Source organism: Gobius niger (assembly GCF_951799975.1).
Source record: "Gobius niger genome assembly, chromosome: 19".
In the NCBI taxonomy this organism is placed as follows: domain Eukaryota; kingdom Metazoa; phylum Chordata; class Actinopteri; order Gobiiformes; family Gobiidae; genus Gobius; species Gobius niger.
The window spans coordinates 16,233,534-16,255,064 of NC_136870.1; the positions used below are offsets into that span (position 1 = coordinate 16,233,534).

Below are 21,531 nucleotides of genomic sequence, written 5' to 3' on the forward strand. Positions count from 1 at the left end.
AATATTTTGTTTAGAAAATTGTAAATAGAAATAAAGGCTTTTTGATGCAATCTGGAACATGCTTTGTTTCATTATTCTTATAGTTTGTCTCTCCAAAATAACAGCCAGAATAATATAAGTCAGATTTTACGCACGGTGCGTAAAGCTGACAGCAGTAAATGCCGCTAAGTCTCTGTTTTGTGTTACCTGAGCCTTTTGTGGCCTACTTTATCCGCGCGTTACATAAATGATGGATGGCACCGAGGCCTTGACAGCGCGCGCTCACGCTCAGCTCAGGGTAGATACCACTTTCATCCAGAAGATGGCGCTATCTGCACACGCGGTTCTCGCGGCGCAGCGGGGAGGCACCATTGACTGGAGCCTAACGACCATTATTTCGTCATCATTTGTAACCATGGAGCATGAATTACCTCTTGAAGTCATCAGAGAGGATTTACGACTGGTCAACAAAGGCACGTGATTCTCGAACGCTCTCCCATATTTGGCCGCATACCTGGCAAAGTACAGTAGGGCTTCATTGCTTATAATTCATGATTGCGTCCATAAATCGTGCAAGCACACAGGATTATAGCGACAAAGATCTACAAATCGAGGCTTTAAAAATCCAAGCAAATGAGCTCTTACTTTGTAAACTCGTTCTCAGGGCGCTATCCAAATGGCTCCGACTATCAGTTACTAAATTATGGGACTAACGGCGCTGTGAGCGGCTCCTTCAGAGACCCTGGCACCATGCACTCCGGGTCTTTCGGCTACAACTACAATGGCATGGACCTAACCGTGAACCGCACCAACGCGGGCAGCCACTTCGGTGCCGTGCGAGACGACACCCGTGGATTCGCGCCGGATGCCCGCTACAGACAGACGCCCAACTGCTCGCTCTCGTCCCCGGACCCGGTGCAGCCCCAGCCACCCCCGTCTTGCGCCAACAGGGATCCACTGGAACTAAAAAGCCCTTCTCCACCGTCTGACCGGAGCGCGACCTCAGCCCCCAGCAACAAAAACAGCGGCGCACATTTCACAGAGATAGACGACGGAGGCGCGGTGGTGTCCGAGAGCGAGGAGGGCGCACACGGCAGCGGAGGGTCGGGCTCTGCTCCGCGGGCGCAGCAGCAACAGCAGCAGCAGCAGCAGCAGGAGCCCAGTGCCACCTCGTCGGCTCCCACAGATTGCCAAACGCCTCAAATATTTCCCTGGATGCGGAAACTGCACATAAGCCATGGTACATGTACAATCAAACTACTTTGTTTGTTGAAGTGTGTCATAAATATGTCAAGTGCATGAGTGAGCAGGTTGGCGCAGGTTATAGAAAAGGGCTGAAGATTTGGCTTTGTGGTCTGGCTTAGAAATTGGTTGTAGTAAGATCTCTGGTAGAAGCAGCGATAGTGGAGAGTGTGTGTGTTTGGTGTCGTGGTGGTGGTGTTGCATGCATCTCCGCATCACTTCATGTTATTCCTCAAATTTCCATCCAAAGCAGCCAGCCACCTTGATGTGTTGATGACGATTGTGCTGTTGTTGTTGTTGCCACCGCTAATTCTCTCTATGAAATTGTAGATATGACTGGACCAGATGGGAAAAGGGCCCGAACTGCGTACACCCGCTACCAGACTCTAGAGCTGGAGAAAGAGTTTCACTTCAATAGATACCTAACCAGACGGCGGAGGATAGAGATAGCCCACGCCTTGTGTCTTTCCGAAAGACAGATCAAAATCTGGTTTCAAAACCGCCGGATGAAGTGGAAGAAGGACAATAAACTCAAAAGCATGAGTCTGGTGACAGGAGGCAGCGCCTTCCACAACTGAGTTTTTTTTGGAAGCATCATGATAATAAAAAATAAAATAAAGAAAAGGAAAGGGAAAAAAAGTGAAATCCATGAGTACTGTAAAGCTATTGAAAAAGCGCAGCACCTTCCAAGCATGCTATTGTGATAGAAGAAGAAGTATTCCGTGGTCCTAATGCCATTTTTAGTTGTGGTAGCTTTGATGTCATATTTGGGAGGGGGGGGAGAAGTATGTAAATATTAATAATTGTTGATGCTCTTTCTGTCTCTTGAGGTCGCTATGTTTAGCTCTTTATTCTTCTTGACGGTCTAAACAGGAGTCATAATTGTACAGCTAAAGAAAATAAGAAAAAAAAAAGTTTCCAAACCATATGCTGCTGTTCATTGAATGTAATGTACTATTTGGGGCCATTCTGTCAAAGCGCTTATAGCCGTGTTTTGATGGTTCTCTCTCGTGGCCATTGCAAACCATACACTTTCATAAAAAAAAAAAAAGCCAATAATGTGTAGCTCTAGGATATTTTGTGCATCTATTGTTTTAGGTCTAATAATTATGAGCAATGCAAATGTATTCAACCTGTCAATGTGATAAAACTTTTAGTGCAAAGGGTTATTCTGTGGATATAGGCTGTAAGTGGTGTCCGCTTTTTTCGCCAATAAGCTTTTTGTATTTGTAAGTGAACTATAGCGCTTGAAATAAAAGTTTCGACTCAACTCCTTTGTCTCGGATGTTTTAAATGCGAAACCATATGATCCCCTTGACCTTAATTAGATAATATAATAACATAGGCTAATCAAGCTTAATTATTACAGGACCAAACCACAAACACCTATTTAGTTTTGACGCTATTTTCATGGCCATGGCTGGCGCAAAAGAAAAACTTTTCAAACTTACCTCGTCTTGACCTTCACCAGTGCGACGGTCTGCTCTAACAGAAGTATAAAATCCCAAAAGTTTATGGCTTACTGGTATAACATGCAATGGCTGAAGTTGGTAAAAATCCCAGCCTTACCAAAGATTGTATAGGGCCTATATTACTTACAGACTGTGAAAAGTCACGTGAGGTCCATAAAGTTGGTTTTATGGTTTTGGGGAGTAGACAATGTACAATATAATTCACAACCTTGAATGAAAGTGACGGCTTAACTGCGTGGATGGGACTGGAAAGGCTGGACTGGACTCTGGAAATGTCCAGTCATATTTAGGAAGCATCATCTGACAATAAAATTGGAACAACATTGTGCGTAAAAATTTGCCAAAATATATTTAGAAATAAACGCGTATTTTGTTTGTATGAATTCCAGTATATTAATAAAACACCCTGTTAAATGTCACCCTAAACATACAAATATAATAATAAAATCACACTTTTAGTTTTGGACCTATAATTAGAAGCTGATTTTGTGACATCGTCCACAGGCCGTTTATTTGCCGCGCGTAAAAACGTGATTTAAAGAAGAAGAAAAAAAAATCACACAAAGAAATCAGAAATCCTTTCTTCTCCCAACACAATGCGTTATGGAGGATCTTCTCATGATTTGACTTTAAGACTAATAAGTGCTTTTATGGAGCTGCCACGAGACGAACTTGAGCTGGTCCCGGAGTGATTTATCCCCAAATGTGTCAAGTCACTGCGCGGCCAAAGGTGAAGTTGCGGCCACAGCAGCAGCAGCAGCGAGAGCAGAGCGGAGCTGGACACAGGCCTCACTGCCTTTAGATCTAGATGTGCATCCGAATGAGCTCGTGGCTACTGCTTATTGTCCAGTGGCTACAAATAAAAATGTAATTATATTAGAGTTCCAACCTAAACGCGGGCTTCCACACTTAACGCAGACTTTGCAGACTCTTCCCAAACTAATTTCAGGTAAAACTAAAATCAGTGGTATCGGCTATGGGTCTCAGACATTTCCCACATATTCATAACTATTAAGTGGCAATTTAAGCAGCGTAATGAGTATTGCATATTGATAGGGGTAATCTGTAGCCGGATCTCATGCATAATTCATAGCGACGGGGATCATCGCTGGGTCAGGAGACGACTACAGACTGCAGCCGCAGATGCGTCAGGACGCACGCCTCTCTGCTGCCACACTTTGCACGGTCACCACGAAAATGTCCAAAGCAAGGGTTTACATTTTCTTATGTTTATGTTTACTTTAGTTTATGGTTACAATAAGTAGACTATACTTTTTGTCTTTTTTTTAATGAACAATATGACCAACATCTGGTTCGAGCTTTATATGAAAATTGCAAATCGTCGAAATGCACAAAAATGACACACCAATGTGAATAGTAACCCCCAATGTCAGTAATGAATTAAGTGTAGCCTAATTAGTGACAGCCTTGTAATTGCTTTGTGTAGTAATACTAATAGGTTATTATTTAAATATATATATACTGTTACACATAAGATCTCACGTGAATATGGCTATAAAGGTAAAATGAGGCAGAAACATTTCGGCCTATGTGACTTCAATTACCATAATGCTTCTACAATTAGGCCTGTAATTTTAAGTGTTTTAGGCCTGAATGTGTAAATCATGAATTTGCTCTAAATATGCCAATGTGCTCTTATGAGCAAAGAGTAAAAAAAACAACCAAAAAAACAAAACGTGACAGAGAAAAGGACCAAAGAGCACGGTTTTCTGTTTTCAAAGCGAGCAAAAAAGGCTGCGGCTCTGGCACGTGTAACAAATGATACGTCAGTGTACTATTAAATATAAATGAGAAAACTATTATTTCACAATTAAACGGTGGATTTGGAGAGGGAGAAAAGGCTGGAGGCGCGCCACATCAATAGAACACAACACTGCCTTAACGCTCGGTCACTGCCTTCCCCTCCCAGCGCATGACATTTACCACAGTAATTGATTTAATTGTAATGATAAAATACACGAAACAAATGTCACCTTGAACCATTTCGTGAGGCCCGTTCATCGCCACGGATCCTCAACATCTGGCAGGCGCTTGTGTGTTTGCTGCTGCCGGTGCTTCTCAATAGCTCTCCATGGGATGCGATGCCCCCGCGATTCCGGCAGAGGGCGCTCCAGACCGACAGCTCGCGATGATGGATGAGTTTTCTCCAATTCTGGCTCTTATCATCGGGGCCGTGTCGGGTGGACGCTGAACATAGAAAAGTCATGTCAGTCCCGCAGTGTTTATCTGCTATCTTCCATTTTTACTTTGTCTTGAGAGAGCTGAGCATAAAACCCTTAATCCTGGGGTTCTGGACTAAGGATAGGGGATAAAGTTAAGATAAGATAGACTTCAGAAAGACAGAGTAAAACCCATTACAGGCTAAACACAGGGAATATCTAAAGACGTAGAATGGCCTCTCACTTTTAAACCTTTAAAACAATTGCATGAAAAATGTATAGGCTAAGCATAATTTGGGGCTAAAACTAATATCCCATAAGCCGAAAAATAGCAACATTTTGTAAAGAGCCATGTTTGTTGTCCTGATGATCAAACAATGGTTTGTGCTTTGATCAAAAAGCGCATTTTCTCAGCAATTTTAACTGTATTTTCCCCTGAAACAAAATTACAGGGAAAATTATGAATAAAAACAGTTTTATAAATTATTATAGTAAAGCAGTCTTTGAGAAACCAGGTGTGTAAAAGACAAATAAGAAAGACTCAATGCACGCTCAATCTGTCAGGAGTTATATGGCCCTGTTGAGGCTCGTGATACGCACCAAACAATGTGCTAAGAGACTTAAGTGTTTTCTCCTGTCTGTGCCTCTTTCAGCAAGGAGCGCGAAGACTGTTGTATTTTTCTCTTCATCAGGGAGGAGCTCTTTAAACATTGTCTGTGCACAAAAGTCACAAAATGTCCAGACTGTTACATAATAATGATGCAAACAACTACAATTCAGCTTTTAATTTGTAATAGCCCTGTACGTCTAACAGTTTTCTTAATTATTTAGGTCTATAAATAAATAAATAACAGTCTGACTGATCAACTTGAACTTTAGGAGAACAATTTTCATAATTAACATATGCTGCAGTGCACACTGCTGTTTCAGTGTGGTACTTTAAATAGGCTGCTTGAAGTATGCAGCCCTCACCAGCCGCCGCCTCTACCCAGTCCCAGACTCAGTGACCGGCCGATGACCTGTCATCTATATATACCCTGTAGGTCCGAATTTGTGTATTTTTCAGCAGCAGCCACAAGTTCGCATCTTGGGGAGTATGTAGGTGATGACACTTCAACCTGGACACGACTAATAATACTCATGTGCATAATGTCTATCAATAAAAGATGTATTATTAACATAAAGCCAACCTATTGTTTACAAACTTGATAGTGCATTTCATGATTAAAATATGACATGTGAGATTTATGACTTAGAAGAAGGTAATGCATGTGGTAATGACAAATCACCCCAGTGGTTACTCTTTTACGCAGGCCTGTAGGCGGTGTAAACATGATGCCTGCAGTTTTTTTGGCTCGACATTCTTTGAGAATCTGACATCCGCAAAAAGTTACAATGTGGCCATTGTCCAGAACACCATTTATCTTCTTTTCACGGTCCAACATGAGCGTCTTCGCCGAGGAGGAGTTTAGTTTGCTGGGAAATGTGAGGACCTTAACAAACAGCTTCCCTTTTTCGCTGCAGAGTGGACGCCAGGGACCGAGGCACTGGGCTGAGAAGATGACAAGAAAACTGGGGTAAGTCTACACTAGAGTTACTGTATTGACTGTATGGATCTGTACCGCGCGTAAAGTGCGCATACGAAGGCGCTGCAGCGAGTGGCTTTAAGTTTGATTGAAAGGAGGCGGGATCTACTAAATGTAAAGCGGACGTGTATAGACTTGCTGTGGTCATTCAGAGTTCACGGGTTCAGTTCACTGCTATGTGGCGTTATCTTTAAAGGGAGTAGCCTTTGCCCAATGCCTCTCAAATGAATGCGTATGAACTTAATTACGCATTACTCATTACTACAACAACAATGATCAGCAAATGGCGTTTAGGCCTGTTTTAGCCTGAAATGATCCCTGAATATTTGTGGTAATACCTAACGAATTTTGTTAATGGAGTTTTCCCACTCATTAGCCCACTTATATATATCAGGTTTAGTCTTTTATAATGTATGTAATATATGTTATTTTTGCTTTAAACATTTTACTTATTTTGTTTATTCCATCAGCAAAAAAGAATACAACATTTGTTTTCAAAAGGACACAGAAGTGAGAAGGACTCATGTCCATTCAAAACTAAACTTCAATCCCAGAGGCCTTTGAGCCTTTCAAATCACGCCGCCCTCTTTGGGAACAGGAAGAATTTTTACTTTTTGCCATATTTTTAACCCGTTTTTCCCCTGAATGAACTTTCTTAAGCCGTTTTTATTGAGAGAATTTCCACTGGTGAAATTAAGAGGGACAGTTACACTTGGCTGTTGCTTCGCCTTTGAATTAAATAAGCGCAATAAATCCCTTCATGTGGACATGCAGTTCCTGCGGCTAATTGCAGTGCGCAGCATTTGTCAGCAGGCCCACGGGATGACTGCTGTGACGGAGAAGCAATTACTGTATGAACCATCGGAGTGAGGACCTGACACACAACTAGAAGCCATCTTGTTATAACCGCATTACTTGCTTGCGCGTGTTTCTCCTTTGTTATTTAAGGAAACAAGCACCTGCCACGGACCCTCGTTTTGTGATCTATAAGGACAAAAGACATCCCTCTATTGTAAACCATAAATGTTGAATTTAAAGCGTGGATTATGGCTGTAAGTGTCTCCATGAAATGACCATAAATCCTGGTTATGCTCCTCAAGACCTACACATTTCCCTGTATGTATAGTGTTTAACAGAAGCTAGACAACTTTATGGCACTAAACGCTACTGTGGTGCAATAAATGTTAGGGAGAAGATTTGAGTGAGGGTTTGTCAGAAGGAAAACTATGTTGCCATCAAATAAGCCATTGCATTTTAACCCAAATGAAATGGTCAAGTTTGGGTATAGCAGATCATCTAGTTTAAATAATGTAGCAATTTAATATAATTATTGCCAAACTGACTATATGCTCTCGGACAAGGCAGTGGCTTTTAACTCACGTGATCTCAACAATGTGGTACAATGGAAACGGGACTCACAAAGCCACACACTGGAAAATATTTCACAGTAAAGTGGGAGTGGGATGTTGTCAGCTCATCACCATGAAGATGCTGCTGCTTTGCTGTGACTACATTTAGCCAAACATGACAAACATATGCAGCTGGGATGAATTTGGTCTCTGCATTTAGCTTTTATTTCATATTGGTGTTAGTCGACATGGGTGTAGGATAAGTGTGAGAACTGACGAGTAGGTGTTCACAAATGGGCGGGTGGTGTGGACCAACAGGAAGGTGGATAATGTGAGGGTCAGTCATGGCAGAATTGGACATGAGCACAGCGTTGTTAAAAAAAAAAATCTTGCCTTCAAATTTGCAATAGTAATACCCTGAATGTAACAACACTGTATTACATTTTTTCAGGAGGGTTTGCAGTTTACACTTCGAAACGAGGCTTTTTCAACAATGTTTGACAAATACCTCACCTAATATACAAGCACTTCTTTGGTATGCATGGACACATCCGAAAGTAAAGTTATCTTGAAAATATGGCAAAATTAAGTCAATAATAGTACACAATTTGGCTGCCCACATACATAAATTGATGGTCTTTAAATTCATTCTTAGTTTTATGAATTAGACTGAGACTAAGATACTTCATGGATCCACTGCGGGAAAATGTAGTTAAATAGAAAAATATATACATTAATAAATGTACAATATAAAGTGTATAATGAGAGGTATTACATAAAGATAAGAAGGTGCAATATGAACAGTGGAGCATTAACATTAATGGCATAATGTTATCTACAGCTGTATTGAGGACAGGAGGGATGTGACAGTGAAGTTGAAGGAGTTTGTGGAGTAAGAACGCCAAGTCCAGAGAGTGAGCATGACTGTCCGCGATGGAAAGCAGTTTGTCCTTCTGTCTCGGACTGTCAGAAATGTCTCCAGCTGTCAGCCAATGTCCACCTTTGTGGATCTGTTGACTGATGCGGCCAACGTCCCTATTGGTGGTGCTGCTGCCCCCACAGACCACAGCAAAGTACAGGGCGCTGGCGATCACAGACTGTAGTAGAAGATCTCCAGAGGCTTTCTGCACATGAGACTTTACTTCCTTTGCTTCCTTACTGTTGTCCTACCAGTCTATCAGCTGTACATGTGGACTCCTTGGTAGCAGTCCATTATTTCCCCTGGCTTATGGTGGGCTCCAAGGCTCTTTCTATTTCCTGAAGACAACAACCAGCTCCTTGGCATCGCATCCTCTTTATTCTTTATATCAGTCAATGGACCTGTCTCTCGTAAAATATAAGTCCAGATTTGTTAATTGTTACTGTGGTATAACTTGCCTGGAAGACAGAGGGATTACATTCTGTATATTCAGATACATTGTTATTACTTATTGCTTACTCAAACCACATGGAGTCATTAGACTGTGTAATGTTTATGCCTGTCCCAAACCTGGACAGGGGAGACTTGTGTCCCAAGGCAGCAGCCAAACTATCTAAGCCAATTCAATAACCATGAGATTTTTCTGGCCACTACTGAACAGATTTTGTATTATGCCAACTTTGGAGGGGATAAGCCAAATTAGGGAGTTTCTGCTCAAACTGTAAGGTCCGTTTTGTCATGCCAGCATTGTGGTCTATATATCTCAGGCCCCCTCAGGTATGAAAACATGAGAGATTAGGCATCAGGTGAACTACAGCGCCCCCTGTGTCCTGACTCGCGATGATGATGAGATTTAAGTGTGGCCCATTTGTGGACACAGACAGGAGCGTTGTCAGTGGTGAGTGACAGACATGTATCATCAAGACACTGCAGGCTTTTCTGTCGTCTCCCCTGTGCAGCCAATGTCCTCAACGTCACCTCATTACGACAGCCTCCGTGTGAATGCAGAGGTCAGATATGACTTCATTTCATTTATTAGAGACAAAGATGTGGTCAATAAGAGAACACACACATGACAACTCCGTGAGCTGCAATAGTTAACATTAGTTCTCACACGGCAGTATCTCTCAAGCTGTGACACAGGCACTATATTTGCAGAACTCAGGATTCATTCACTTACGCTTGTTTTTATCCTCACTGTTTATTAAGACTATTAGGTTCATTCTTATTAGACATATTTTAGTGATTGTTTGGAACCACTATGTTAAGTCTCTAGAATTTAATACATTTTATTTACCCCCAAAATGTGTCTTGGGCTCTTTCTCTGTGTATCTGCCACATACAAAAGGCATTAAAGACTAAATCAATGGTAACATCTCAATCAATCACCCATTACAGTTTTCACTTTCCCTCCCTGGCCCAGCCCTCCTCATTTCACCTGGACTTTTGTAGCACGAAATTTACACTCCCTTGTTAATTAAAAAAAACAAAAAATCGTTTTAAGTGTTAAGCCAGTGTGGAACAAATTGCAAAGTTTGTTCAGAGGTGTATAGGCTACTTGCTAAATTCACACATTCTGCGGCTATAGTTGTGAAGGGAAAAGTTTTTGTGGTTTGTAAAATATATATATTATCATTAAAATAACAATTAGCTGTACCCTAGTTTTCAATGTTTTATTTATATTTTGTGTATTTGCTTCTTTAGTCTCGTGGCTGAGAATGTGCCATATAGGCCTATTTTATTATTACACAAATAGTCTTATAATTTATTCAGTATTGTACAACCAAGCTCTGGTTTGTTCTCCTCTAGTAAAACAAAAGTCCTGGATTTGATCATCACTGTTTACTTGTGCGCTCTTGTTTTGCGTCAAACGGTCCACGGATCAAAGGCATCAATTTCACGTTAATTTGTGCGTCTCTGTTAAATATTACCTCTGAGAACCGATCAAACCTATCGAGCAGGGATGGAGATGAGCGATCAAAGCAGCGCCAGACTGCGGATCGATGCCCTGCCGCGGTCCGGCTGTCAGCGTGTTGAACCCGCGTCTATACTGTACAAGGCCTCGTTACGCACGGAGAGCTCTGTTCTTAATGACCACTGCTGACCACGGTCTCGCTTTAACTTTATAAACTGCTTTCACTCTGTTAAATTACACAACTAACAAAGAAAGGGGGAAAACCTCATTACCCAAACTAAATGTAATGCACTTTCTATGTGGAAGTGATGGCAAGACTAAATGAAGCCTGGCTCATTGTGCGCAGCCCGGGTCTAAATACTGATAGCTTTCTGTGCATGAGCAATTTATGGCATCTCTGTCTGGCATCGCTCCTAAAGGGGAGTTCAGCCATGTTGGGATTTATTATAACACCGCTGGACACGTTCCCAGGGCTGCTTAAACTAAAAGAGATGTGACTGGGTGGCTTTTTCACAATGAAAGGGGCTCCAATTTGTGCCTAAACGCGTAATGGTTTAAAATGACGGAAAGGCTCGTTTTCATTATGTAGGGATAACTTTATTTTTCCATTTTCCAATCGAGATTTGGGAAGCTTTTGACCTCCCTTTGTTTCCTCTCGACCACATTGCGCTTTAATTGTCACATTAGTCTCGTGCGTAAAGTTCTCCTTATCTTTATCGCTGACTGTGTCCATACATGATGTTGCATGATCAGCAAGAACAGGCTTCTTCTTTTTTTCCTTCCACGGGCGCACATTGGGTGACATTGCGTGAGGAAAAATGTTACGCTGCGCGGTGTGAGCTGTGCAGAAACACTGTCCACTCAGCCTCAGCACACTGGCATTCAAAGGCACACCGTGACGCCCGAGACGCACTTAATCAACACACAACTACACGCGAGGATTGTTATTCTGAAATTATTATCAGCGAGATTTTTATTTTTTCCCCCCTAAAGGTGAGAAGAGGAGCCGCTGTTGTGTGTTTAGGATTGTTTTAGCGCGCGATGAATGTAGTTTCGAAGGTAAGGCAGCCGGCTGTTGTGCCGCGGACTGGGCTATGTGTCTTTATGATTTACGATCCTGACTCGAGCCGCGGTTCACCCAGAGTTCATAAAGCTGCATGCCTCCAGACTTATTCTCCCTCTCTCTCTTTTTCTCGCCTTTCTCTTTCTAATTTTGCTCTTTCGCTGGATCCAAATACCCTTTTTAATCGCCCCTCTTTATTGTTACAAACGTAGCTTATACAGCTGCTGCGTAATGGCACGTTTTATAGCCCACTAACGTATGTGCTTGACATATGCATTTATCGTAACACCGTGACGCGCCTCTGGCTTCTATTTATTTGATTTGATCACCAATAACAGCTGATAAGGACTTGCTATTTTTGTGCGTTTAAAAATAGGCCTGGTCGTGGCGCACAGCCCCGGCGCGCAATGAGAATTAAAAATGTATGGCATTGATATTCATGATCTAAAATACGAGAGTTGACAAATAGCTCTTGTTATTTGTAATTTGTTATCGGTGGCGTATTTGTTTGGAAAGTCATTTGTTCTCCTGGTTTCTGAAACGGACTAAAATGGATATACCCCAAAGTACGAAAAGGAAATAAATCTTGAATGCAAAATTTTACAAACCAACAAGATCGAATATAAAAAACAAAAGCACGTTATTTTCATATGACCTAGCAAAGGCGTAATTTGATTTATTAGTTTTAGGTTCTCGTGGTTTCCAAAGGAGGTTGTTTACACCCAAAGTCTAGGTTTTCCTTTTGCATATTTGCTTTAGGAGAGTATTGCTATTGATGTCAACGCACTATTGAGTTGATAAGATGGATCATTCGGTCTCCTCCCTGATTCTGTCTGTGTCTATTTTGTCTCTGCTCTCAGGCCAGAAGCCCAGCGCTCTCTGGAAAGCTGCCATGTGACATTTGGCTGCCAGCGCTCTGTCACAAGGTCAAAGGGGCCCCGGCAACGCGCACTTAATGGAAACGCACAGAGGTCCACACAGCCTCCACCAAAACCACTTCTTGGGGATTTCTCTGGAGAACCGTTTTGCTCCACAAATAACCACACACCAACAGCAGCAAAGGGAAAACGGGCAGTCGGGGGAGACGCCTGGGAGAGGAAACCCCAAGTGTGGCATGAGTAAAAAGATCTTTCCTTGGATGAAAGAGTCCAGACAGACCAATGAGAAACACAGGAGTCAGACGAGCATCGCAGGTTTGTATCAAATCAAAGCAGGGCCTTTTCATTTGGTACAATGAAATCTCACACAGAGGACAAGTCTGCCCCGTCTGCTTCCTCTTCAAAAGGTTTAGCTATTAATTAGACAGGGGTCTGCGCTTCCAGCTGCACAACATGAATAAAGGCTTCTCTTGAAGCAGATAATGTGCACTTTTACATATAAAAATACTTCATAAAGCTGATATTCCGGTCGTTTCAAATCAACTAACATCGTTTTGTTTTCATTATCACTGACTTCATGATATTTAAGACTATTTGAATTTATTCGTTTAACACACATGCTAACTGAAATAAAATGCCCATTTGCGTCATTTTCAGTTCATTAGCACGCAAATGTCAGGGTCAGTTTAAGTATAAAGCCTGTTTAATGAGACATGACAAAGCCATAGCTTATTTTTTATACCGTGGGCCTATGCTGGGCTATTGTTATTAAATAAATAGACCTATTTTAAGAAGATGTTATAAAAACGTATTTCATAGAAATGAAGGCCACTTGAGCATCTATCAGTACAAAATAGGCTAAATGTTTGAAAACTAATCCTGAACCTTTGTGTTTCTGTTCTAGATTGCGATGAAAAGTGCAAAGGCGCGTCCCCGTCTTCAAAACGCACGCGCACAGCATACACGAGCGCGCAGCTCGTGGAGCTTGAGAAGGAGTTCCACTTTAGTCGGTACTTGTGCAGGCCCAGGCGCGTGGAGATGGCCAGTTTGTTGAATCTGCACGAGCGCCAAATCAAAGTCTGGTTTCAGAACAGACGCATGAAGCAGAAAAAGGACGAGCGCATGAAGGGCCTGGGAGCATCACCATCACCATCTCCGCCCTCAGACCCGGACAGCCCCACTCTGTCCAGCCTGGGCTATGTGCATGTGGGCCCAGATTACCCACCAGTCTCCCCTCCACCCAAAGCCCAGCAGCAGCAGCCGCCGCCTGTGTCGTACCAAGCAGTTGAAAACTTCTCCAAATACGCACCATCCGGAGGTGACTCTCGCTTTACGCACGGGCCAGAATTTAACGCGCATTTCGACTCGCACGGTCACTCGCACGTGGTGGGAGTAAACGATCCCCCAGGCTCATATTTCTCCTCAAGCTGCCCCGCACAGGACAGAATCATGCAGGCTCCAAAGCTGACTCATCTGTAATATTTGACTGGACCGTTTGTGTTTGTGGACAGTGCACATTTTACTCTGACACAATGACATTTGAATTTTCCCTATTATTTATTTATCTATATTATTTACGTATTTATTCAGACAATTGTATTGCATTCATTTGAATAGCCTACATTGTTTAAATTTCGTTCAGAACGATTAGCTCTTCTGCTGAGTATAATTGCTTTTCCATTACAAATGTTAGGTTTTAACTTGTTTCAATAGTTCTCTGATCAAGTACACAACGTGAACACAGTAAAACAGCCAGAAAACACAAAAGCCTCCCTTTTTGTTGCAGTTTAATTAGCACTTAGCTCTATAACGCCGCATTAGTCGTAGTTAATTACCGAGCCCTTACGGGTGACTGTGGACGTGATAGGTTTGGGAAGATTAGATATTACATTATAGGTTTGCCTCAGTGGTATTAGGCTTCAGCTGAAGAGACACAGAACCACAGGCCAGTTCTTAAAAGCGTCATTGTCCTTTATGGCCAAAGTGGGCCACACAAGCTGCCAATCTGTAAAAGAGCGCGTGATGGATCACTAGATCCACGTTCTCTCTTTATACCACGGGGTTGGATTCAAGGCATTTGATTAGAAACATTTCAAGAGGAAAACAAAAAACAAAAACACTACCCTATTCGACTAAGAAGCACGATTTTTCTTACGGGCATTCATTTATATTTAAATTTTGCATTAATAATTTAAATGGTGAAACTCAAGGAGAGTCTAATATTGACAAGTGCCAAAGTAAAAGAAAATGTGATCAATTCGAAATAATTCAATGCATGTGCATGACTTGGTTACAATAAGCATCAGCAAATCAGTAACAGCCCTTTAATATAGGCATTTAGTCCCATTTGCATAAATTGCCAAAAGTGTTTATATTTTAAGAAATAATTTCATAGCCCTGTGGCCTATTTACTGTTGTTTATGTTAATTTCTATTTCTACTCTACGCAACATTCAGCTGTTGCCATGTTAGACTACTTTTATTCTAATTTGTTTGCATGACAAAGGCTACCCAAGTGTCTTTAATATATATTTGTATTGATCGGTAGTGATGGGTGTACTCGGACAAATCGTCATTAAAGATCAAATTCCATTCTCACCTCTCAGCTTAATGTTATTATAGTAATGATCTTTTTATGATTTGTTATATACACATTGTCACGCCTTCAATGTGATTTTAAAGTCCTTGTAAGGCGAAAATGGGCCTTCATGTTTGTTCTTATCAGATGGATGAGCGCGTTTGATTGAAGCGTTTGTCATGTAAATGCGAGGCGTTTGATGGACGAGCCCACAGACATGACAGAGTGTCCTCGGCCTCTCGCCATTGGCGTTTGGCAGGTCACATGGTGTGTCAGGAAGGTGATATGAGGGTGCAAGGCAGTTTTACAGCTTTGACATACTACCTAGAAGGTTAGGGCAAGGAGCACCATTAATGACTGCTCAGCCTTGATCGATTTTGTGAACAAACAATAGGCTAAGTTGCAAGATGAACTCCTACCTCGACTACCCAGTTTGTAACAGGGGCACAAATCTCTTCAGTGCCAAGGCCGGATACCACAACCTGAACCACGGATACGTGGCCAACTCGTGCGCAACAAGTGATACTTACGCAGCGGACGGTCGTTTAGTTGCACCGACAGCAGCGCCACATCAAACCCCGAGTTTACCTCCGCTTCACCATCAGACACACGTCAATCTGGACTTGCAGTACCCGCCACCGGGAAACTCTCTGTATGGCCCGCCGCTGGAATACGGGCATCATCAGTACGGCCTGGCTCCCGAGCAGGACCGGGGTTACATGCACGCGCAAGTGTCTCCCATTGGGACAAACATGTCTCCTTACACGGGAGAGAGCTGTGGCACTGGGGTCGCGCCAGGAGGACAGTACATGCACTACAGCAACGGGGAGCAAAGACCTCAAGAATACACAGAAAGCATTTACACGAGGCTTAGCGTAACGGGCAAAGAGAGGGAAGTCGAGGAGACCAAAACTTTCGACTGGATGAAAGTGAAAAGGAACCCACCAAAAACAGGTTTGTACAACAATTGTTTGACTAGCCTTTAGCATACCACTTGGATTTACGCACAGAAACGCATGCGTAAAAGTTGCCGACTAAACTTTTGTGTTTTGTTCCATCACGCCATTGCAGTTTCATTTATCTCACCTCGCACCCATCACTCATTTCATGTTTTACAGCTGCTCTGTCAGAGTTCGGGGCCCCCAGTCAGCACAACGTGATCCGCACCAACTTCACCACCAAACAACTAACGGAGCTGGAGAAGGAGTTCCACTTTAACAAATACCTCACCCGGGCGCGCAGGGTGGAGGTGGCCGCGAGTCTGGACCTCAACGAGACGCAGGTTAAAATCTGGTTCCAAAACCGCAGGATGAAGCAGAAAAAACGCGAGAAGTCGGGCTGCGTTTTTGGCAACGCTTCTGCCAGAGTGGACACACTTTCCAGTCCTGAATCTGACTCTTCTCCAAAAGTTAAAGGGGAAGACTGTTAATCAATAGTGACACTTTTTATAATGTGGCTGGAGAGAGGCCAGAGCAATTTTCGACACCTTTCCTTTCCCAGCCACATCATTCCTAATTTAACTGTGGAAATTGTGAGACTGATTTAAACAGGGTATGTCTGTGGTTTGTGCATTATACTGTGAAAAAATATCGATCATCTTTATATGTTTTTGTAATCTCCTTAGTTGTTTTATGTTGAAGCACTGAGCTAGTCGGTGCCATTGTTTGCACTATTTATTTACAGGGTTTTTTCCAATGACTGTTGACATGAATTGGTTAAATAAAATATATAAAATCACCGTACACATGTGTCTTCATAAAAATCCAGAATTTGAAGAGGCATAAATTCTTCTCCAACTCTTCCCATGTATTTCTGATTGAGTGACGTGCTCAGTATCGTTCACTTGCATAATGTGACAAGAAAAATCTTTCACAACACATGGGGTGGTTCCTAGTGACCTTTTCACCCTCAAATACCTCCAGGGGCTCTAAACATGACAACAAACTCCAGGGAGCCAGGTCTCACCCTTGATTTGTTACCCAAATTCACCTCGGACATGAGTGACACAGGTTGTGGCCAAACCTAAACAAGTGATTTGATGCAATATTGAAGACGCAGCGACGAATAGCAACTAAAAATAGCGAATAATCCGACACCACCGACCGCGCTTGGCTTGACCTCACCTTTAGCCAAACATTTGCCGGAACCTGACCACCGAGTTTCAAGTGATGGCAACGGGGCAAGGAGTTTCAATATTTGCGCTGGGTGTTAGGTTAGCACAAACACTTAAGGGCCCCAGCAGCACTGGCCTGTCCGTGCCCTTCTCCCAAAGCAGAGGTTCAACCAGAGTTCAGCCCCAAATGAATGCAGGGCCAATCTGTCAAGACAGCAGGATGAGTTTGAGGAGTCCACTCTGGGCCTCCTGCTTGAGAACTTAACAGCAAGTCCTTTTTAATATGCAATGAAGTTTTGTTTTGAAGAAAAAAATGAGCAGGGTTTAAAACAAACTTCAGGAGAACAGAAACCTATATTATTATACATTAGGATACACATTTCTCTGGACTAGAGCTGCACAATATATCCCCAAAGTGTTACTTTTGCAATATTAGGTGACGTAAGAAACAACAATATATAAAAAAAATCACTGAGGTCTTTCATCTGATTTGGTACATGCAACTCACACCCTGCAAAAGTTCAGCTTTAGCCACAATTTGACAAATTTAGTTCCATTTTAGACTTGTTTGGCTCCTAAGTGAATATTTTTTTTTAAGTCTGACTCTATTTGCTAGAAAAATAAACAAAAAAGCACTATATTGAAATGGTTCTGTAATGTATTGTAATAATAACGTTATGGCAATATTTAAGACAGTTATTGAATATAGCAATTGTTTCTCATATTGTGCAGCCCTACACACAGTAAATTCACTCGCCTTGAATGATTTTATTTGAAAAAAACCTATCAAAGATTGAGATAAGATTGTGCGAGTATTACAACTTATTTCTGGTGAATGGAAGTCAACTACATATTCAGATGTTCTTTTCTCACAACTTTATTAAGAATTAATCCCGCTCCCGAATGGAAGTTTCAGCTGAAATAGCTTATGGCCCATTACTGTAAATTGAAAAAGGTTCGCGAGGGTCTTGCTGTTGTCTGCGTTTCCTCACAAAAGCCAAACACTAACACAAGTCGCAAGGCCAAGGACTGGGAAGGCGACAATCGATAAGGCGAGGGCTGACAGATTCAACAACAGAAGCATTGCCCGGTGCGGAAAACAAGCGTGGGACTTCATTCCGGAGGTGTGATCCCTGCCATCTCTGTAGGTAATACCTCAGTGCTCCCAGTGGGCTCTCCATCTGGAAGTGTCAGAGCCAGAGCTGCAGCCAACACCGGCGTCAAGACAGATATCCAGACCAGAGGAGAGAGAGGAGGATGTTTTTCACCTTCGGATCAGCACTGCGCCCGTGGCTTTCTGCAGGAGGAATGTAGGTCAGGCACCGGATTGTTTTATGTCCCAGTGCACACAAAATAATCAGCTTTCACTATAGTAGGAGGAACACTTTGTACGTCACTGCAAAAACATGAGCCTAATGTTATTCATGCTGTCGACAAAATCTTTAGCGGCATTCCTTTGCTGATGGATGTGTTCTAGCTAAAAATAACATTGCAAAATACTATTGGCTACTATTATTAAAATGGTTACAGTAAACTGACTTGTTTTACATATATTGTTCGGCTGTGGAAGGGCTCCTTTGCAATACAGAACATGCATAGTACAAATGATTAAAATCTGGACTCTAGTTTCATTCTGCCCGATGTTTGCCATTTCTTATCCGTTGTGGCTGAGGGCTATTGTCAGGGGTAGGTGCAATTCTGGGCCGATCACACCCTGTAATATTAGATGCACTACATGTAACCTCTCTCACCTCCGTTATCTCCACATCTCGAGCTGTCCTGCCCCCTTCCGCACTTTGTTTGAGGTCAACCCAGTCCTGTTTGTACCCCATGCGGCTTGCAGTTGTTGCAGGCTCTTTTACAAGTCTATTGCCAGGCTCACTTCCTTGGATTTTTACCAGTTCCTCTGTCGCATGTCACTCCACGGGGTCCCGCCGCTTCAAAGGACATCTTCATACAGTATTCACGGGTAAAAGGGGGGTTGGTCTTCTGAAAAATAGAACAGATGTGGTTATTATTTTTGTATGATTATGCAGGTTTGTAACTTCCTAAATTATTCATATCGGACTTTCATTAGGAGAGTTCAAACCATCTAACAAGCTTACAACAAGATTTGGATACAACTTGATAGTTATCTTATTTGTCAAACTTCTGCAGTACTTATTTACAAGATCAAAATCTTATGAAGAAGACACTGATCTGCATTCTGGACAGTAAACTTGATTTCCTTGGTGGAGAAAAATAAATGATCAACAAAATGACATTCGATGACGTCTCTGCCTCATTCTTATCACAAGCTTTTCAATCACAACTAGTAAGTTATTTAACGGATATGGTTATTTTTTGTGACCACCTTTTTCCATTCTAATAGTCATTTGAGTATTGTAATGGGAAGTAATAGATTAGTTATAATATTAATTATTAATATTAATATATTAATTCTAAAATGCGTTGAATCTTTTTGGTGATCAGTGGATTAAATTTACAATGTATTGTCTTTTGTTTTGTGCAATCTGAAAAAAAAAAGAAACAAAAATGTAGAACTGGCACCAATAAAAATTGTCTGAACAGTCATTTGAATAACCCATCGATAAACTACTATATTTCAAAGGCCATGTACCTGTTTTTTAGTTTACATACATTGAAAGAGGGAGTGCATGAAGCTTAAATTGCTATTTATTCTCTGCAATGTCGTATTTACTGAATTTGTTCTTGTTTTTAATCTGTTGTTTTTATGTATGACTTATTTGTGCAGCAGATAAACTGAATTTCCTTCGGGATCAATAAAGTATATCGTATCGTATCGTGTAGTTGTTGCCTTCATAATTAGCACATAGAGGCTTTTGCAAATCATTTGCTTTTAGAAGATACTGAAGGATAAAACAAGTTTCCCTTCACTACTAGAAAAAAGAGGTACAACACTTTTAATATTAGGATTTGCTATTATTTATTTCAAAAAGCTACACTCTCTAACACTTAATCCTTAGGACAGCATAATTTAGATTTAATCACATATGCAGTTAATGTGAATAAGTTTAACCAAAGCCTGTTAGGCGATGCTGCCAAGTTATGAGTGCGAATTTCCATTATCTTCGCTCTTTGTTGTGGCTCTTTTTAGCCAAGGCTGGGCAATTTCTGACAACCATCCCCCCTCCATCAGAGTCAGGCTCGATTGGATCTGGAAACGCCGCCAACATGAAGCCCCAGCAGCGGCAGCAGCAGCGGCAGCAGCGGCAGCCTCTTGGGTCCCCCGCGCCCGCATCCTTTCCCCACTCCATCAGCATAGTAACTGAGAGAGACAAGTGACTTGGCCAGGGTTAACGTCTTAATACTCCCCGGGATTGCCTCCAGGATCCAAATGGCTACCCCTAATAGTTTTCCTCTTCCGCGTAGCTGTCAGAACGCCATGACTATATGCCGAAAGAAAAACAAGACCAGCTGAGAGGCAGAGTAACGAAGCAGCACAATGAAATAATGAGGGGTGGTGAGGGGGAATAATGCAAGATGGCTATGAGGGATTTGCTTTTTGGGGAAAACGGCTAAAGACACATTTTTGACGCTATTCTCTTCTGGCTAATGTGCCACGGCTCAACACTTTGCATGGGAGGCCTGTACACTTGAAATTAAAGCGGCTCATTCCTCAGGGCCCAGGAGGGGAAAACCAGAGCTCAATCAGTGTCACGTCACATGGTTCAAAGCGGCCAATTCGACGCTGCCAGGGGCTTGAGAAATGCAAGGTGACAGTTCATTTTACCAGTGACAGTGTGTCGGTCTCGCTCGCTGGTTTCCCCAGTCAATTCCCAGCGAGCAGTGAAGGTTGAGCGGGGCGGGAGACAGACAGCAGCAGCAAAACCCCCCCCCCCCCCATCGCTCCTTCGCCTCCTCCTCATCGACCCCTCTCTGCTTTGTATTCCAATTAACTGGACAGCGAGAGAGGCGGCGGCGGCGTGCACAAACTCAGACACATACCTCTGCCGTCCTCCCTGCCTTCTGTAGCCCGTCTTCTATCAATACCGCCGCCGCTCCCTTTGCTCTCATCTGCTCGTGACAAGGGCCAGTTGTTCCTATATGGGATAATTCATAGATTCTTCTTTAACAACTGCCTCTAGGGACACTGTCTCCATAATGAATAATAGGCCCCTCTCTTTCAATCATATATCACGTGTAATAGAGGTATGCCATAGCTCAGTCGTGTCCACGTAACTGCGGCTCTTAACACACCTTAAATAAAGCTGAATTAATATTTTGAAATGGGTCA

At 42.3% G+C, this 21,531-nt stretch overlaps 3 protein-coding genes across 5 annotated transcripts; all 3 read left to right on the top strand.

The window, feature by feature from the left end:
- Positions 1 to 462: 462 nt before the first annotated feature.
- hoxb5b (homeobox B5b) lies at positions 463 to 2,468 on the top strand. Its single transcript, XM_079577413.1, has 2 exons — positions 463 to 1,219; positions 1,552 to 2,468. The coding sequence occupies exons 1-2, from the start codon at positions 613 to 615 to the stop codon at positions 1,797 to 1,799; spliced, it is 855 nt and encodes a 284-aa protein (XP_079433539.1). The 5' UTR covers positions 463 to 612; the 3' UTR covers positions 1,800 to 2,468.
- A 3,558-nt stretch (positions 2,469 to 6,026) lies between these two features.
- On the top strand, positions 6,027 to 14,908 carry LOC306978964 (homeobox protein Hox-D3-like). 3 transcript variants are annotated; one of them, XM_079577716.1, is made up of 3 exons: positions 6,027 to 6,450; positions 12,566 to 12,898; positions 13,488 to 14,907. In XM_079577716.1, the coding sequence occupies exons 2-3, from the start codon at positions 12,661 to 12,663 to the stop codon at positions 14,060 to 14,062; spliced, it is 813 nt and encodes a 270-aa protein (XP_079433842.1). In that variant the 5' UTR covers positions 6,027 to 6,450; positions 12,566 to 12,660; the 3' UTR covers positions 14,063 to 14,907. The 3 variants fall into 3 exon arrangements, with proteins under 3 accessions (XP_079433842.1, XP_079433844.1, XP_079433843.1); XM_079577718.1 differs by lacking the exon at positions 6,027 to 6,450 and adding an exon at positions 11,547 to 11,635 and having other exon boundaries at positions 13,488 to 14,908; XM_079577717.1 differs by lacking the exon at positions 6,027 to 6,450 and adding an exon at positions 11,548 to 11,701 and having other exon boundaries at positions 13,488 to 14,908.
- A 159-nt stretch (positions 14,909 to 15,067) lies between these two features.
- On the top strand, positions 15,068 to 16,749 carry LOC306978988 (homeobox protein Hox-B1b-like). Its single transcript, XM_079577745.1, has 2 exons — positions 15,068 to 16,114; positions 16,279 to 16,749. Exons 1-2 carry the CDS (start codon positions 15,568 to 15,570, stop codon positions 16,587 to 16,589), a joined length of 858 nt encoding a protein of 285 aa, XP_079433871.1. The 5' UTR covers positions 15,068 to 15,567; the 3' UTR covers positions 16,590 to 16,749.
- The last annotated feature ends 4,782 nt before the right edge of the window (positions 16,750 to 21,531 follow it).

Coding starts and splice junctions, on each gene's coding strand:
- hoxb5b (XM_079577413.1), top strand. CDS start 613: ATGAGCTCTTACTTTGTAAACTCGTTCTCAGGGCGCTATCCAAATGGC. Junction 1,220..1,551: donor GAAACTGCACATAAGCCATG/GTACATGTACAA, acceptor ATGAAATTGTAG/ATATGACTGGACCAGATGGG.
- LOC306978964 (XM_079577716.1), top strand. CDS start 12,661: ATGGAAACGCACAGAGGTCCACACAGCCTCCACCAAAACCACTTCTTG. Junction 12,899..13,487: donor GAGTCAGACGAGCATCGCAG/GTTTGTATCAAA, acceptor TTTCTGTTCTAG/ATTGCGATGAAAAGTGCAAA.
- LOC306978988 (XM_079577745.1), top strand. CDS start 15,568: ATGAACTCCTACCTCGACTACCCAGTTTGTAACAGGGGCACAAATCTC. Junction 16,115..16,278: donor AAGGAACCCACCAAAAACAG/GTTTGTACAACA, acceptor CATGTTTTACAG/CTGCTCTGTCAGAGTTCGGG.